Here is a 15686-nt window from a genome sequence, read left to right as displayed (position 1 = left end):
TAAAATAAGGATTTCTTTAAATTATTAATTGTATAAATCATAATTATCTAAATCTCAACTATTTGTCCCATATCCTGCTCTCCCCCTACAGCCACCCTCAAAACAATTAAATGCTCAGGCACAGTCTTAGGAAAGATAACAAGATTTATATCATCATTAGCCACTTGGATATAGAGAGGAAGCCAGGATATAATGTCAAGATGACAGGATAAGTCAGGTGTCACTCAACCGTGTGTTGAGTGAGAACTCTCCGAAATAAGTAAGGGTGGCAGAAATTAGACTCCAGATGTCTTTATAAGCATGTCAAGTGCTCCACCCTAGAATTCTGGATATTTAACTGAGCATTTAAATAGAACTACCAGTGTGTATGGTACAACTGCCCAGCTTAGCTAAAATTAATTCACTAGACCTACATCTCATTTGCTTTCCCTTGACTTTATAGCCTTGTACATATCACATTATATCTTCTTCCATGAGAGTGAATCCTATCCATCCTTTAAATCAAAATTCTCAAGCCAATATTTCTACCAAAACACTTCTAACAACCTCATATCTTAAGTAAGCTTCTGACCTACCAATGCAATGACTGTTCCTGTAGAAACTTTTGACTTCATTTATTCTTTTAAAGAAATTCTGTTCTGCTTATCCTATAAGACTTTGGGAGCCTAGTATATTTCAGAGAATATGCCTTACTCTTCACTATCCTCAACATGGTGTCTTGATACTTAACAGTCACTTAATAATAATTATATGCAATAATGACAAATGATAAACTATTTGGTTTTTTAACATACTATTCACCACAAAAGAGATGTATTTTTTCTAGTTAAATAACTGTCTGCACTATGGAAAATTCATCCATTTAGGGTTTTGATTAATGTGAACTAAATACTAAATGGTCAATATTTGAAAATGAAATTATAATTTAGATAATATGCATTATGTTATATTGAATTCATCTATATAAAATAAAAGCATTGAAACTTATCAAGGTGAATTTCAAAGAGATTATGAAATGCTAAGAAAATAAGAAGATATATTGTTCTGTAGACTCATTAGAGTCATATTCCATTCACGGATTTAGAATATAGATATTGGGTGAACAATATTGACAGGGAGAAATAATACACAACAAAGATAAAAGATACAGGTAATCAAATCTGTGATAAACAATAGGCATTCACATGTTCCTATAGAAACTTGATCTTAGACCCCATTCATTGAAACTGTCAGAATAACATTGTATTATAAAATTACTAATATTAATTTGAAAACAAGGAGAAATTCCCTGTATAAATAACAAAATCATAAAATAATAACAACAACCAGGTGAGCTGACTTCCTACTGAAGTAGCTTATACAGTATACAATATATGAATTTTAATGATGTATTCTGATCCTCCAGTCTTAAACACAGTTGGAGTTATGTTCACTATTGTTTCACTGTATATAAATGCTCTGAATAACATAATTGGGGATATAGAAGGGGTAAATCTACCCCTTTCCTTTTTATTTTCTTTACCATTATATGACTTTTCAATGATTTTTTTTGTAATCGGGCTTTTTTGGGTCAAAAATTGTTTTCCACAATTCTTATACTCTGCTTCAAGAAATACAAAACAGAATTTTGTTAACTAATACCTATAATGTATTTCATTTCAAAATAATAAAATGTTCTCTACATGATGCTTACTCATTTTTTATTCATGTATGTAAACTATTCTTGAAGCTGCTATAGTGCATTGATTTTTCTGATTTAAAATGTTTGCATGTCATAAACTCCAAAATTCTATACTCCATGCATGAGGGGATTTTTTTGATGGGGGGGGGGGGGTGATGCTGAGGTTAACATTATAATTTACATTGTATTCACTGAACTCAGAATGCACTCTGGGAGTTATAAAGGTTCATTTCTCCACAGGCTTAGAGTATCATTTCTAAGAGCACTCAAGTTAAATTTATTCTACAAAAATACAGTACGACAGTTAGGATTCATTCTTGATTAGATTAGTGACAGAAATCAGGAAACAGATATGATGCAGTTTGGCATATTTGGCATTCTTAAAAAGCTAAAAGTTTTGGCACTCTGAAATTATAAAACGATTGCTTATTTATTTATTTAATTATTTGTTTATTTATTTATTAAAAAAGATTTTATTATTTATTCACGAGAGACACAGAGACAGAGAGAGGCAGAGACAGAGGCAGAGGGAGAAGCAGGACCCATGCAGGGAGCCTGACATGGGACTCGATCCTGGGTCTCCAGGATCACACCTTGGGCGGAAGGCCGCGCTAAACTGCTGAGCCACCCAGGCTGCCCTGTTTAATTATTTATTGAAGGACTTCCACTTCTGATCAAAATAGGTCAATAAAAACTGAATTTACCTTCCTACCTGGATCAATGCAAAACAAAACAAAACAAAAACAAAAGAAACAGAGACAAAAATATGTGAAACAACAGTTTTCAGATAGTCGGCATCAGGTAGATCAGGTCAGTGATCTCTGGGAAAAGAGAAACAAATTAAGTTCATTGATTTCCCTAGCTTATTGCCTTGAGAAAGTTTCTAAGCTTCTGAAGAGAAGGGAAAAGCCTAGAAGGAGCCCAGTGGTCTCCCTGAATTAAGGACATGGAGCCAGAAGTCTGAGATAGCCAAAGCAATTGGAATTTGTAAGGATGAGAAGAGAGAAATGCATGGAAGAGGCATTTTTCAGGTCTAAGGAGTGTCTCTCTTGAATCTTCATCATAGTACTTATCATTGCATGCTTATGAGAAAGTTTCCCAGGGGTGGAGAAAAAACAAAAAACAAAAAACAAAGAACAAAAAACACCCAACAGAAGAAAAGAAAAAAATCTTTGATGCTCACTCAGGACCAGGAAAAAGTGGATCTCCAGAAGTCAGATAGACAAACATACATGGACCTCATGGGATTTGGGTACAGTACTCAGAAGGTATTAGCTCAGAATCAGAGCAAACTAGACTGATGCTATTAGATGGTACCAGTACTTTGGTACCATGTAATAACTTAAAAGGCAGGTTCAAAAGGATTCAAGTTTTTCCAAGTGACTACATCCTAGAACAAAACTCAATATTTTTAAAAACACAAAAAAGTCTCCAGTATCCCAAAAGATAAGTACAATTTGTAAGAAGAACATAAAAATAACCAAATATGCAGGTAGCAAGAAAATAAATTTCATAATGAAGAAAAAATTAATCAGTAGAAACAGACCCAAAAATGACAGAGAAAAGAATCTTTAGATGAGACTACTTAAAGAGTTACTGTAACTATATTCCATATGTTCAAGAAGGTAGAAGAAATACTGAGCAGGTTAGTATGGAATATACAGAAAAGACCCCAACCAACATCTGTAGATGAACACTACCATATGTAACATGAAAAAATACACTCCAGGGGAATAAGATCAGATCAGCCACATCAGGAGAAAAAAAATAGTGGCTGTAAGGACATAGTTATAGGAACTATCCCAAGTGAAACAGAAGAAGAAGAAAGACTGGAAAAAAAATAAACAAAATCAGTGAGCTGTGGTACAACCTAAAGCACCATTACCTACGTGTAATTAGAGTCTCTAACTGGAGGAGTAAGTGTGGGAAAAAGAAAACTATTTGAAGAAATAATGACCAAAATTTTCCCCAAATTTGACAAACCCAATCATACCATAGATCCAAGAATCTCAGCAAGCACCAAGCAGAAGAAACATTAAGAAAACTATGCAGAGACACAAGAATAAAATTGTGTAAAATTAGTGGCAAAGAAAAAAAAAAACCTTCAAAGTAGTCAGAGAAAACAGACACATTGTGTACAGAGGTATAAAGATAAAAATGATTGCAGTGGTCTTGGTAAAAGCAAGGCAGTATAGGAGATGGTGAAGGAATATCATTATTAAACATATAGAAAAAATCGTTAACTTAGAATTCCAAATCCAATGAAAATGTATTTTAAAAACAGAGACAAAATGAAATCTTTCCAGATGTACAAAGATTTAAAAAGATTATCACCAGCACAGTTCCATTACTAGAAATATTAAGGAAGTCCTTCAGGAACAAAGAAAAATAATACCAGCAGAACATATGGATTAACATAAGGGAATAAACAACACTAAAATGGTAACTGTGTAATTAAGATATAAAATACATCTTTTAAACTATTTTTAAACTTAAAGTATATTTTATTGTTTAAAGAAAAAATAAAAATGTATTCTGAACTGATATGATATTTTTGTAAGGTCAATGGTAATACACAACATAAATTCTAAAGCAATCACTAAGGAGGCAAAAGAGTTATGGCTAACGAGCCCACAAAGGATGTAGTATAAATTATTAAAAATATTCAATTAATCTCAAAGAAAGGTAGAAAGAAAAAAGGCACAAAGTTCAGATGGGTCAATTGAGTAACAAAGGAAACAAAGCAGCAGAATGATAGTATAAACCAAACCATATCAATATTCTCATTAAATATAAATGGCCCAAACACCTCAACTAAAAGTCAGAGATTGTCATATTAGATAAAAATGAAATATCCGACTCTATGCAGCCTACAAAAAACCCATTTTAAACTTAAAGACACAAATAGTTTGAAAGTAAAATAATGGAGAAATATATATCATGCCAACACACACAAATTTTAGGCTGGAGTTGTTATATGAACATCAGACACAAGGTTGATTTCAGATCAAAGGACATTACTGCTGATAAAAAGAAATAGTTCACAAATGATGAAGTTGTTACCCATCAAGAGGACAAAATAATCATCAAAGTTTTGCAATAATAATAGAGCTTCAAATTACATGGGGGCAGATACTGATAGAAGAGGATAAATAGGGGATCCCTGAGTGGCTAAGTGGTTTAGTGCCTGCCTTTGGCCCAGGGTGTGATCCTGGAATCCTGAGATCAAGTCCCACATTGGGATCCTTGCATGAAGCCTGCTTCTCCCTCTGCCTGTGTCTCTGCCTCCCTCTCTCTCTCTCTCTCTCTCTCACTCTCTCTCTGTCTCATGAAAAAATAAATAAAATCTTAATAAAGCAAAATGTCTAGATACCTGCTTTTCTCTCTTTTCCCTCCATGTCAGCTCTGACCCTAGCTCACAGGATAACAATTAATGGACCTCCATGGCTAAGCTCTGGGACTCATACCTGAAGTATGACTTGTTTCAGAAATTTTAGGAATATGTCCTTAGATTGTATTATTCTATTTTTGAATTAAAGGGATTTAATTTCACCAGAACATCTTGTTTTTACATATAGGAAGCAAAACTTCCTTGTAGTAACATGTCTAGTGCAAGCCCTGATCAGCTGGGATTCGGTCCTACCCTCCTCTGTCCATAGTAAAGAATCATAAATAACTTTGTTATTTATGACAATATTTATCTGACTGTGTTAATGTAACATTTAACTTTTTTCATTAAAGAATTAGCTTTGATTTTTCTGATTTTAGCTTTCTTGCTGTCTTCCTTCATTTATAAAATTGGGATGATGTCTGACACTGACATATTGGAGAAGATGAAGAAATAGTTTAATATTTGTAAAGTACTTGGAAGAAATGCACTAAGTAGTTGTCTATAAACAGTAAATGACGTGGAAAATAAGGAAAAGTCTAAATTGTTCTGACCCAAATAAAGCATTTTCTAGAAAAATACAGAAGATGGTGAAAAAAAATTGTTAAGGATTTATTTATTTATTTATTTATTTATTTATTTGAGAGAGAGAGAGCACAGGGAGGAGAGGGGCAGAGGAAGAGGGAGAGAGAGTCCCAAGCAGAATCCACATTGAACACAGAGCCCAACACTGGGCTTGATCTCACTACCCTGAGATGACCACCTGAGCTGAAACCAAGAGTCAGATGCCTAACCAACTGCAACCCTCAGGCACCCTTGATGGAAAAAAAAGTTTCGATTGAATGTTTGAATTTAATGTTGCTAAAATAAATGACCACATAGTCTTTTCTTTTACCAATTTTATTTTACGAATAACAGCTCAGGTTGTAAACTCAAGGTAAAATATGAAAGAGTTATTAAAAAAGGAGAACAAAGGGGAGATTGGAGATTTTTAATTATATATATATGCATATATATATATATATATTCATTCCAATGAGAGCTTTTCTGCTCTAGTTAAATAATAGTATTCATATTTTGTAATAGATTCTTCCAAATATCCTTAGAAAATTCACTGGGTCTAAAACAATGCATCTGCTATGGGCCTGAGGGAGTAGAAGAGAGAAAAGAGTTACAAATAGAAAGACATGTATTATTAATGAATCACCCTAAGTCTGCCCTTAAAGATTGCTAGAAAATGCCTAGAAGACACTAACCTCAGGAAAAAAAAATCATAAAAGATAAAATCTATTCTTCCTGATATATTCTAAGTAATGATCTCATGAAATGACCTTTTCTCTTCCTCTCACTCCTCTCTGAGCAAGCAATGCTCATGATGAATGAATCTAACGCTCCCACTCAGGATTTTTTAATCAGCTCTCTAGCTGAAAACAGGAGTTTACATTTTTGTCTTTCACACTGAATTGAAAGTCACTGTGTTGTTTTGATTTGTGATTCATATTAGTTTCAGTAAAGAAATACATTTTATATAATGTTGTGCAATTGGTGAATTATTGGAGTTTAAAACCCTGGAATCCTTAACTATTTTTAAGTTGTATTTTATATAGTCTACTGTTAGGTAGCGAGGACAAACCAAAACAATATAAACTTCAGTTTATAAAAACACACAACTCAAAGGTCATGGAACTGAATTATTTATATTTGCTAAATCACTGATGTACCAAATGATAATAGAACAATGCCTTATTTGTGTGTGCATAATGTTTCTAACTCTTTAAAAAATTTCAAATGGTATTAGTTTTGTTATCTAAATGGAATCTCATAGAATTATAAGGTAAAAGACTATCCTGCCTCACCAATAAGAAAACTGAGGCTTCAATAGTCCCACAATGTGGGAATGTAAAGCCTACTGTGCAGATGACCAATAATCCATTGTTAAAGACAGAACTTAAACCTACATTTGATACCATTGGATTCTAAACAAATTTAGTCACAAATGAAATACTCGTTCCCTTCCTTCCTTCCTTCCTTCCTTCCTTCCTTCCTTCCTTCCTTCCTCTTCTTCTTCTTCTTTTTCTTTCTTTCTTTCTTTCTTTCTTTCTTTCTTTCTTTCTTTCTTTCTTTCTTTCTTTCTTTTCTTTCTTTTTTCTCTTTATTTCCTTTCTTTCTCTTTCTTTCTCTTTCTTTCTTTCTTTCTAATGGTAAAGTAAAATATTTCCACTCTTATAAAAAATGATTTTTTATATTATTTAGAAACACTTAATAAATCTACCTTAAAAAGCTAAGTATTTTTAAATAAGGCAAAATTGATATTTTTGCAGCAATCACAATCAATTTTTGATATCTACATCTCTTACAAAGACCAACCTAAGATTCCACCTTAAGACATTAGAAATGGAGAACAAGTATGACTATAATAAGTACAAGAAAGAAAATAGTAGATATGAAAAAAAATAAAATAGAGATAGAGAACAAATTAGTAATGGTAAAGCCTCAAAGATCAACAAAATTGGTAAACCCCTACCTAGTCTATTCACAATAAAGAGAGAGGACATAGATGATCAATATCAGTAATGAAACAGCAGTTATCACCACAGATAATAAGAGACTATTATGAATGAACATTTCTATGCTACAAAATATGACAAAATGAACTAGACAAATGCCATGAAAATTGTAACTTACTAAAATCAATACAAGAAAAATACAGAATATAAAATGATGTATATGTGTTAAAGAAGTTAAATTAATTATCAAAAGACTTCCTAAAAAGGAAATCTCAGGTCCAGATAACCATCTGAATGAATTAATGAATTCTATCAAACATTACAGGAATAAAAAATATAAGTTTTACACACACTTTTTCAGTGACAGAAGAACCAACTCTTCATCAAATTCTATAAAGCCAGTCTATCTTTAATAAAAAAAGGGTAAAATAATTCCATAAAAGAAAATTGTAGACAAAATATACTTCATGAATATAGTAGACAAATATACCTAATGAATATAGGAACAAAAAATCCTGAATAAATATCAACAAATCAAATCCAACAATACAAGAAAATGATAATTCATCATGACAACACAGGATCTATATGAGAAATTGAAGACTAGCCGTCTTTCAAAAATCAACATAATTCACCATTTTAAGAAATACTAATAAAGGAGGAAAAAGAGAAAACTATTTCACAAAAATTCAACAAATTCATTACAAAAACTCCCAGAAAGCTAGAAAAAGTAGAAAAGTTCCTCAATCTGATAAGAGACACCTGTGAAGAACCTGTAGCTATCATCCTATTTCATGTCTCCCCTAAGATCAGGAACAAGGCCAAAAATGCCTGCCTCCACTGCTTCTATTCAACATTGTACTAGAGATCTTACCCAAGAGAAGGCAAGAGAAAGAAATAAAAGGCAGGAGATCAGAAAATAACTATAAAACTGCTCTTATTTCCATACAATATGCTTGTTTACATGGAAATTCTCAGAGCATTCTACTAGTAGAACAAATAAGTGGATCTAACGGGTCTAGGATACAAGTTTTATTGGTTTTATTGTTTAAAAACCATTTTATTCTACACTAGCAGCAAACAGTTGGAAAAAAAAAAACTTGAACAATCCCATTTAAAATAGTCCATACATACACACACACACACACACACACACATAAATAGGGACTAAATTTAACACACACGCATATATGCTATATACATGAACTAAATCTAACAAAGAATTCAAGACTTTCTATATTGAATATTATAAAATATTACTGAGAGAAATTAAAGAAGAAATTTGTATAACGGAGTTTATTGTGTGTCAATTATACCACAATCAAGCTCTTTTAAAAACTCAACAAATTACACACTTTAAGTATGTATAGTTTATACACATGCAAATACCTTCATGTAGGTAGAAGTAGGTAAAGTGTAGAAGTAGATAAACTGATAGATTGATAGATTGAGCAATAGGTTGGTAGATAAATTGTGAGTTTTTAAAAGAAGAACTTGGTTTCAAATTAATTTTGCCAACATTGCCAGAATTCAGATCTTGTGGATTCATATCATGTGTATACATCAAAGCTGGCATGTAGGGCTCTTAAACTAGAAGGAGTATGATGTCAAAAAAGTATAAACATCTAATAGTACAAACACTGGTTAATGAATCTCTATATCTGTACTAGGTAAGATTTTTTTTTTATGATTTTATTTGAGAGAGAGAGAGGGAAAGAGAAAGAGAGCGAGCACATAAGCAGGGAGGAGAGTCAGTCAGAGGCCGAGGAAGAAGAAGACCCTCCACTGAGCAGGAGCCCGATGTGGGCCTCAATCCCAGGACCCCAAGATCATGACCTGAGCTGATGGCAGATGCTTAACTGACTGAGCCACCCAGGCGCCCTGGTAAGCTTTTGTTTTAAATCAGGCAATGTTAGATATTATTCAAAACGATCTTGTAGTTTTAGTCCTGAAGCAGGTCACAGTGCCTGATGTCTAAATACTCAATTATTATGCCCGATAAACAAAATGCATTTGAAAGTTCTGGTCTGTCATCAAAGAGAGCGAGTTTATTGGTGAATTATAAACCAAATAATTTTTTTATAATCTAAAAACAACCATGAGACTTGAAGTCATAGCTTATGCTATGCTTTAACTGATTATAACTTTCCTTAATTCATTTTTAATTGTATAACTATTATACAGTCCTTAAAATATATATTCCACTATTAAGCCAAAGTTTATGTTAGATATATCTTAAGTTCTAACTTTTAAAAAGATAAAGGATTCACTCAAGCTCACATTCAAACTTTGCGAAGAAACTACCAGTTGTTTTATTTATTCTAGTAAATATTTAAGTAAGCATACCAGTTTCATGGTATCTTTTTGAAATGTATTTAAAATATAAGTTTTAAAGCTTTAGATTAGTTTTAGCTTTAAATTGTCTAGAGAATTTTATATATTTTTACATGTATATATAAAACTTTTTCTATTTAATATATATTAAGGTATGTTTAACATACACTTTAGGTAAATAGTAAATCACATGTTGAAAAAATACCATTTTCTCTGTATAGCTATGCAGATACTTGGACAATAACAACAAAACACTATTTTATTTCATATTTTATGGTAAGACACGGGACTATGTTAGAAGACTATCAGCTGGGAGAACTGAAATACTTCTATACATACACATGTGTGTGTATGTAAATGCATGTGTGTAAATCTCTTTCCAGATAAATTTGAAGTGTAAGAAACACATGATTATCTGTCATTGAAATAGGCTCATATCCATTTTATCCATAACAGTTTTCTCAGCTTGAGCACCTGGGTGGCTCAGAGGTTGAGCGTCTGCCTTGGCTCAGTGTGTGATCCCAGGATCCGGGATGGAGTTCCACATTGGGCTCCTGTAGGGAGCCTGCTTCTCCCTCTGCCTGTGTCTCTGCCTCTCTTTGTGTGTCTCTCATGAATAAAATAAAATCTTTAAAAAAATTTCTTAGCTCTTTAAAATACATCTTACAAAGGGAAATCTCCTGTTTTCTTGTTAAACGTTTGCAGAGATTTGCCAGTGTTAATCTCCCAAAAGCCTCAACTTTGCTAGCTTTGGAGGCTCCTGGAAAGTCGACGTGTAGTAAAGAACATCATTACCAAAAGGTAATTCCCAATGTGGTTTTTGCTCATGACTTCATTCTGAGTTTGCACCATACTCTCATTGCAGGGGAACCCGGGCACGGCCATGGGGATCTCTCTCCGCTGGGTGGCATCAAGATGGACTGTCAGAGATGATGTCCACTGAATAATGGATAGATGACACTCCCTTGACATAGGTTTGATGGCTATAAAATATGTTATATGATTGCCTTAACATTCAAACAGGGGGACTAACCAAGAGAATGTTATTTCTAAATGCCAAGCTAACCAGAATAGTGGAGATTTTCAGTAAGCATTTCTCTTATTGTCTAAGGCAATTATAGAGAGAATGGGTCAGTGTATTTTTCCTCCTGCATTGGGAAAATCTTTCTTTGCTACTGCAAGAAAAAGGCATTCAAATTCAAATCAAGCTTCTCATCACTGAATGTTCTGTTTGTGAAAGACGTTACAAATAAGTAGCATCCCTCCTGCCCCCACCAATCAGATTGTATTCCCAGTGAGGTCAGTGTACCTCTTTGCAAATAATATGGTGTGAAGTCAACAAATAGAATCAACTTGCTTTGTGCTTTACGAGAAAAATTTAACTTCTTGACACCCTATATATGACATATATTTCTTTGATTTCTCTCTGTTAATGATATAATCTCTTATTATACTATGGAACATCAGGTATAGGATGGATATGAACGCTTTTGCTACACAGTAGCCCTCTCTGAATAAACAAGTTTTAAATGAATTCAGAAAAGTCATAATTCAAGTATTGTATTGACTAAAATGAGGCTGAGTATGATAAAAGAACTTCAAATGTATGCAGAGAGCAGTTTGATAACTAAGTGTACAGGCTTGATTGAAAATTCCTTGTTTCACCTTTTTGTTTTATGATCATAATGGCATAGCCACAAAGCTCTACCTATAAACACTAAGGGAAAAGAAGGCAATGAGACTAGATAATTTAGTGTTAAAGAAATATTGATGGAACATATTATTAGTGAGCAAAAAATGAAAAAAAATACGTGTTCTTTCTTTTTATAAGAATTAGTAAGAAGTTTCCACTAACCAGTGGGAAAAAATAAATACGATCCCTTTTTGAATTCTATGACTCGTAAGCAGAAGTACACAGCAGAGTACCCACCATTATGAATGTCTCTAGATAAAATTCCCCAATTCAAAATCCATAGAGGAAAAACATGAGTTGTGCATGTGCGTGTGCGTGTGTGTGTTTAGAATGATAGAAGATAGAAAAAGAGACTTGCTTTTAAGAATTAATTTGTGTCACAAATTAAAATAAAATTCCAAAGAACAAGTTTCCAAGAAATAAACTAATTTCAGATAAATCATTTATTTCTCTTAATAGAATAAAAACCATAGCTACTCACCTAACCTCTCAATGGAATAATATCGCTGTTTACTGTCCACACGCACCGTCTCGGCATATGGGCTCCCAACACCGTAACCAATAATGTAACCTCGCACCACGATGTTTGGGTTCAAAGGAGGAGTCCAACTCATGATGATGCAGTTGGTCTGGGGCCTCACATGAAGAGAGCTTGGTTGGTCAGGGACTTGAGACTCTAGAATCCAAAAAGAGGCATCATCAGCCTATCTCATACTAGAACATAGAGCACGGCAACATTAAACAAGACTTAACATTATATTCCATAGAGCCTCAAATGGTGCATCACTTATTGCCCAAGATCCTCCTGTGTCAGCATGTGATACATTTTCCATGTTTGATTGACTTTCACAGAATTTCTTAAGTGCGAGAGGGCACTGAGTTCCTTCCATAGACACGGAGCATCATGCATTTTTATTCTAATATTTTTTTTTCTTTGGGCTGCTTCCCACCCATATAAACTCTTCTTAGGTATCATCAATACTGGGTAAAATCAAAGAGGATATAAGAATAATGGAAAGGGAAATGAAATGTCAAAAATGTTCTTGCCCAAGGATTATTTACTCTGAGTTAACTAAAAACAAAAATAAAGCATTCCTTTCTTAAGAAATTGTCAATAAATTAGGACCATGATTTGCTGAGCATGATTAGGATGGCACCCAACCCATAACTTAGTGTATCTCTGAAAAGTGCACTCGTTAAAGGAAAGGAGACAGTGGCTAGCATTGCAGCCACACAGACTTGGGAGTGTGCAAATTTGGTTTCATACCAGGATTTGTCATTTACTAGCTGTGCACCCTCATGAAGTTATTTATCTTCTCCGAGATTACCTTATAATTAAATTGGCATTCCAGATATTGATTGCCTCGAAGCCTGAGCTCTGGAAGTAAGAGTTCCAATTTGTACTATATACTCCCATCTCAGAGAAACCTTAAGACCTTATTCATCCTGTTTCAGTTTCCTCACATGTAGAATGAGACTAAGGATAGCAACGGTCTCAAAGGATGCTGAGAAGATTTAATGAGGTAGTGCATAAAAGTGCTCTCATTATGAGTAGCACCAAGTAAATGTTAGCTGTTAGGGAGTAAATGCACTTGCTACCCTGCCATAAATTCTCTTTAAAGGAGACTCTGTGTTGAAAATTAATAAATTGGAATTCTGACTTTCACATCATTATTCTTCCCTCTGATCCCACCCTTAAAGAAATTATGATTTTCTGGATGATTATCATCATTCACTTAATAAATATTTATAGAACATATACTATGTTTGGAGAGTGGGGCAAGGCACCCATAACAATCAAGATACAGGACAAAATGCATATGGCAGATTTAAACAATCACTCTTGGAGCTTACAGTTTAATGGGAAAGACAAGTAAAAAGCCAGTTTTAATATACATATTAAATATAATTATTTATATACATATTTTGATAGGATTAATACAGGTACGTGTACCCTATTTTTGGAAAATCACATAAGTATTATGGGAATAAATTTTTATTTTATTTTTTAATTTTAAAGATTTTATTTATTTATTCATGAGAGACACAGAGAGATGCAGAGAGAGGCAGGAGACAGGTCCCATGCAGGGAGCCCGATGTGGAACTTGATCCTGGGACTCCAGGATCATGCCCTGGGCCGAAGGCAGGCGCTAAACCACTGAGCCACCTGGGCTGCCCATATGGGAAGAAATTTAAAAAAGAATGTGTCCACCTAAACTTTAGTAATGAATTCAGTGCTTAGCATAGTCCCTGGCAATACTCAAAAATATTAATAATGTGAACCTTATTCAAACTACTTATTTTCATTATTTCTTAACTGATAATCTCTAAAGGCAACATATGTTAGATTATGCAAAAGAGTTTGATGATTAAAGGTAATATTAAAATGTATTTTTTCCTTGATGTAATAGCAAAAGGCGATATGATCTCTATTACCAATGTTAGCCACCTTCAACACGCACACTAATATGGAAGCGCATCTTTCATTAAAGTTTTAAAGTAGGTCTCATACTAACAGCTTTTCAAAGGATGCTACATTCTAAAGATGCTCTATCAGCAGCATTTTCTAAAGGAACTTTTTTTTTTCTTCTGAAGATGCCCGTTTTTGAACAGAAAGGGACTAGCTTTTATTTGCTCTAAAGAAGCCTGTGACATAATATGCAAAGGTGTCACAAAAAATCATCTCAAAATGTGGATATAAACCTTAACAACAGAAACACAACGTTTGTGAAGGATTTCCCACTATAAACCCTAAGTAAAAGTAATAAAAGAGATGAAAGGAATGGATTAATACTTTTCAACTTTATTGCCACAGAGGCTCTCCAGTGTCCTTGAAATATAATGGGCTCCACAGTGAATTCTGTTTAACGCTTTTGAAGGTTTTGCAATAATTATTGAAAACAACGAGACAATCTGCCTAATCTTATGTTTGGAAAATGAACTGCATGCTATGACTTTTTAAAAACAATATGAAAATCCTAATATTGTTTCCAACATCTTTTAGAATAAAAGGGAAAAATATTTAAAATGTTTTCAGAACAATAACTTCTCTGTCTTTCCACAAACCATAGAGTAGCTCCCCCGCCAGTTAGGTTAGTACCCACAGAATTACATCTCTTGGAGATTTATAAAGGGACTAAGGTAATGAGTGCACAAACTGGTTCTTGAAGAAGTTGACTCTTAGTACACAATATTTATCTTTTTTTTCCCCACTACATAGAAGTAGTTTGATCCTAGATCCAAACTTCAAAACAATTTTAACATTAAAAAAATAAGAGTGTCAATACATAAGAATATGTGCTGCCTCTCCATCTAAATATTTCCTGGGCTTTTACCATCCCTTTAGAATCATAGGGCCATAAGAAGGGGTGCCCATCAAGGCAGTAGTAGACCTAAGCCATTCATAATATATGGCTTCATCATAAAGATAACTGTGTTAGGAGATTGTTCATAATCCGGAATAGCCAGGTTGTACCCACCTACTCACTTCTTACTCTAAAAACAGAAATGACACTTTCCTTTTATGCCATCTGAGACAGTTTCCTCTAACACAGATGACCTTATGGATTAGGAAAATGGTTACTACTGGAATGAACCATAAAACATCAATTTAGAAAATTTGCCATGGAAGTATGTGACATGAGTCCTCTCTGTTTGAAGGCTGAAGCTGAAATTCACTACTCAGAAGTACATGAAAGATTTTACAAGTACCTCTAGGACAATAATTGAGTATATAAAGCATAGAGAAGTATTAAGGTAATTATTGAAATAATTTGAAACCAAAGAACACATTTTGCCTGAAATATCCAATTTAATGAGCCCCAAATTTCTACTGAAATCTGAATTATCAAAGTAACTATGTCAACTGCCATTCTTGATTACACTATGGAATTGTGGATTCTCTCTTGGTTTAATTTGTTCTTAAAGAATAGTTATTATTTTTTGAGTGACGATGGCATTTTCCACTAATGAGCAGTGTCCACATATAGCACATTAGGAAATTTATCATATTAACCCCAATAACATTTCAACAATTACTTTGCATCTCCTATGTGCCGGTCATAATTCTAGGTACTGGGGATA

At 33.6% G+C, this 15686-nt stretch overlaps 1 protein-coding gene across 4 annotated transcripts in view; it reads right to left on the bottom strand.

Moving 5' to 3' along the window:
- Positions 1–15686, bottom strand: part of DCC (DCC netrin 1 receptor) — a 1087624-nt gene that overhangs the window by 146097 nt on the left and 925841 nt on the right. For all 4 annotated transcript variants that reach the window (XM_025997616.2, XM_072757871.1, XM_072757870.1 and 1 more), the window contains exon 15: positions 12085–12279. In XM_025997616.2, the coding sequence (XP_025853401.1) occupies positions 12085–12279 (195 nt within the window). The remainder of the gene's footprint in view (positions 1–12084; positions 12280–15686) is intronic.

The sequence above is a fragment of the Vulpes vulpes genome, chromosome 5, assembly GCF_048418805.1.
Source record: "Vulpes vulpes isolate BD-2025 chromosome 5, VulVul3, whole genome shotgun sequence".
In the NCBI taxonomy this organism is placed as follows: Eukaryota; Metazoa; Chordata; class Mammalia; order Carnivora; family Canidae; genus Vulpes; species Vulpes vulpes.
The sequence above is the reverse complement of the archived record's forward strand: the minus strand, read 5'-3'. Positions and strand labels throughout refer to the sequence as shown.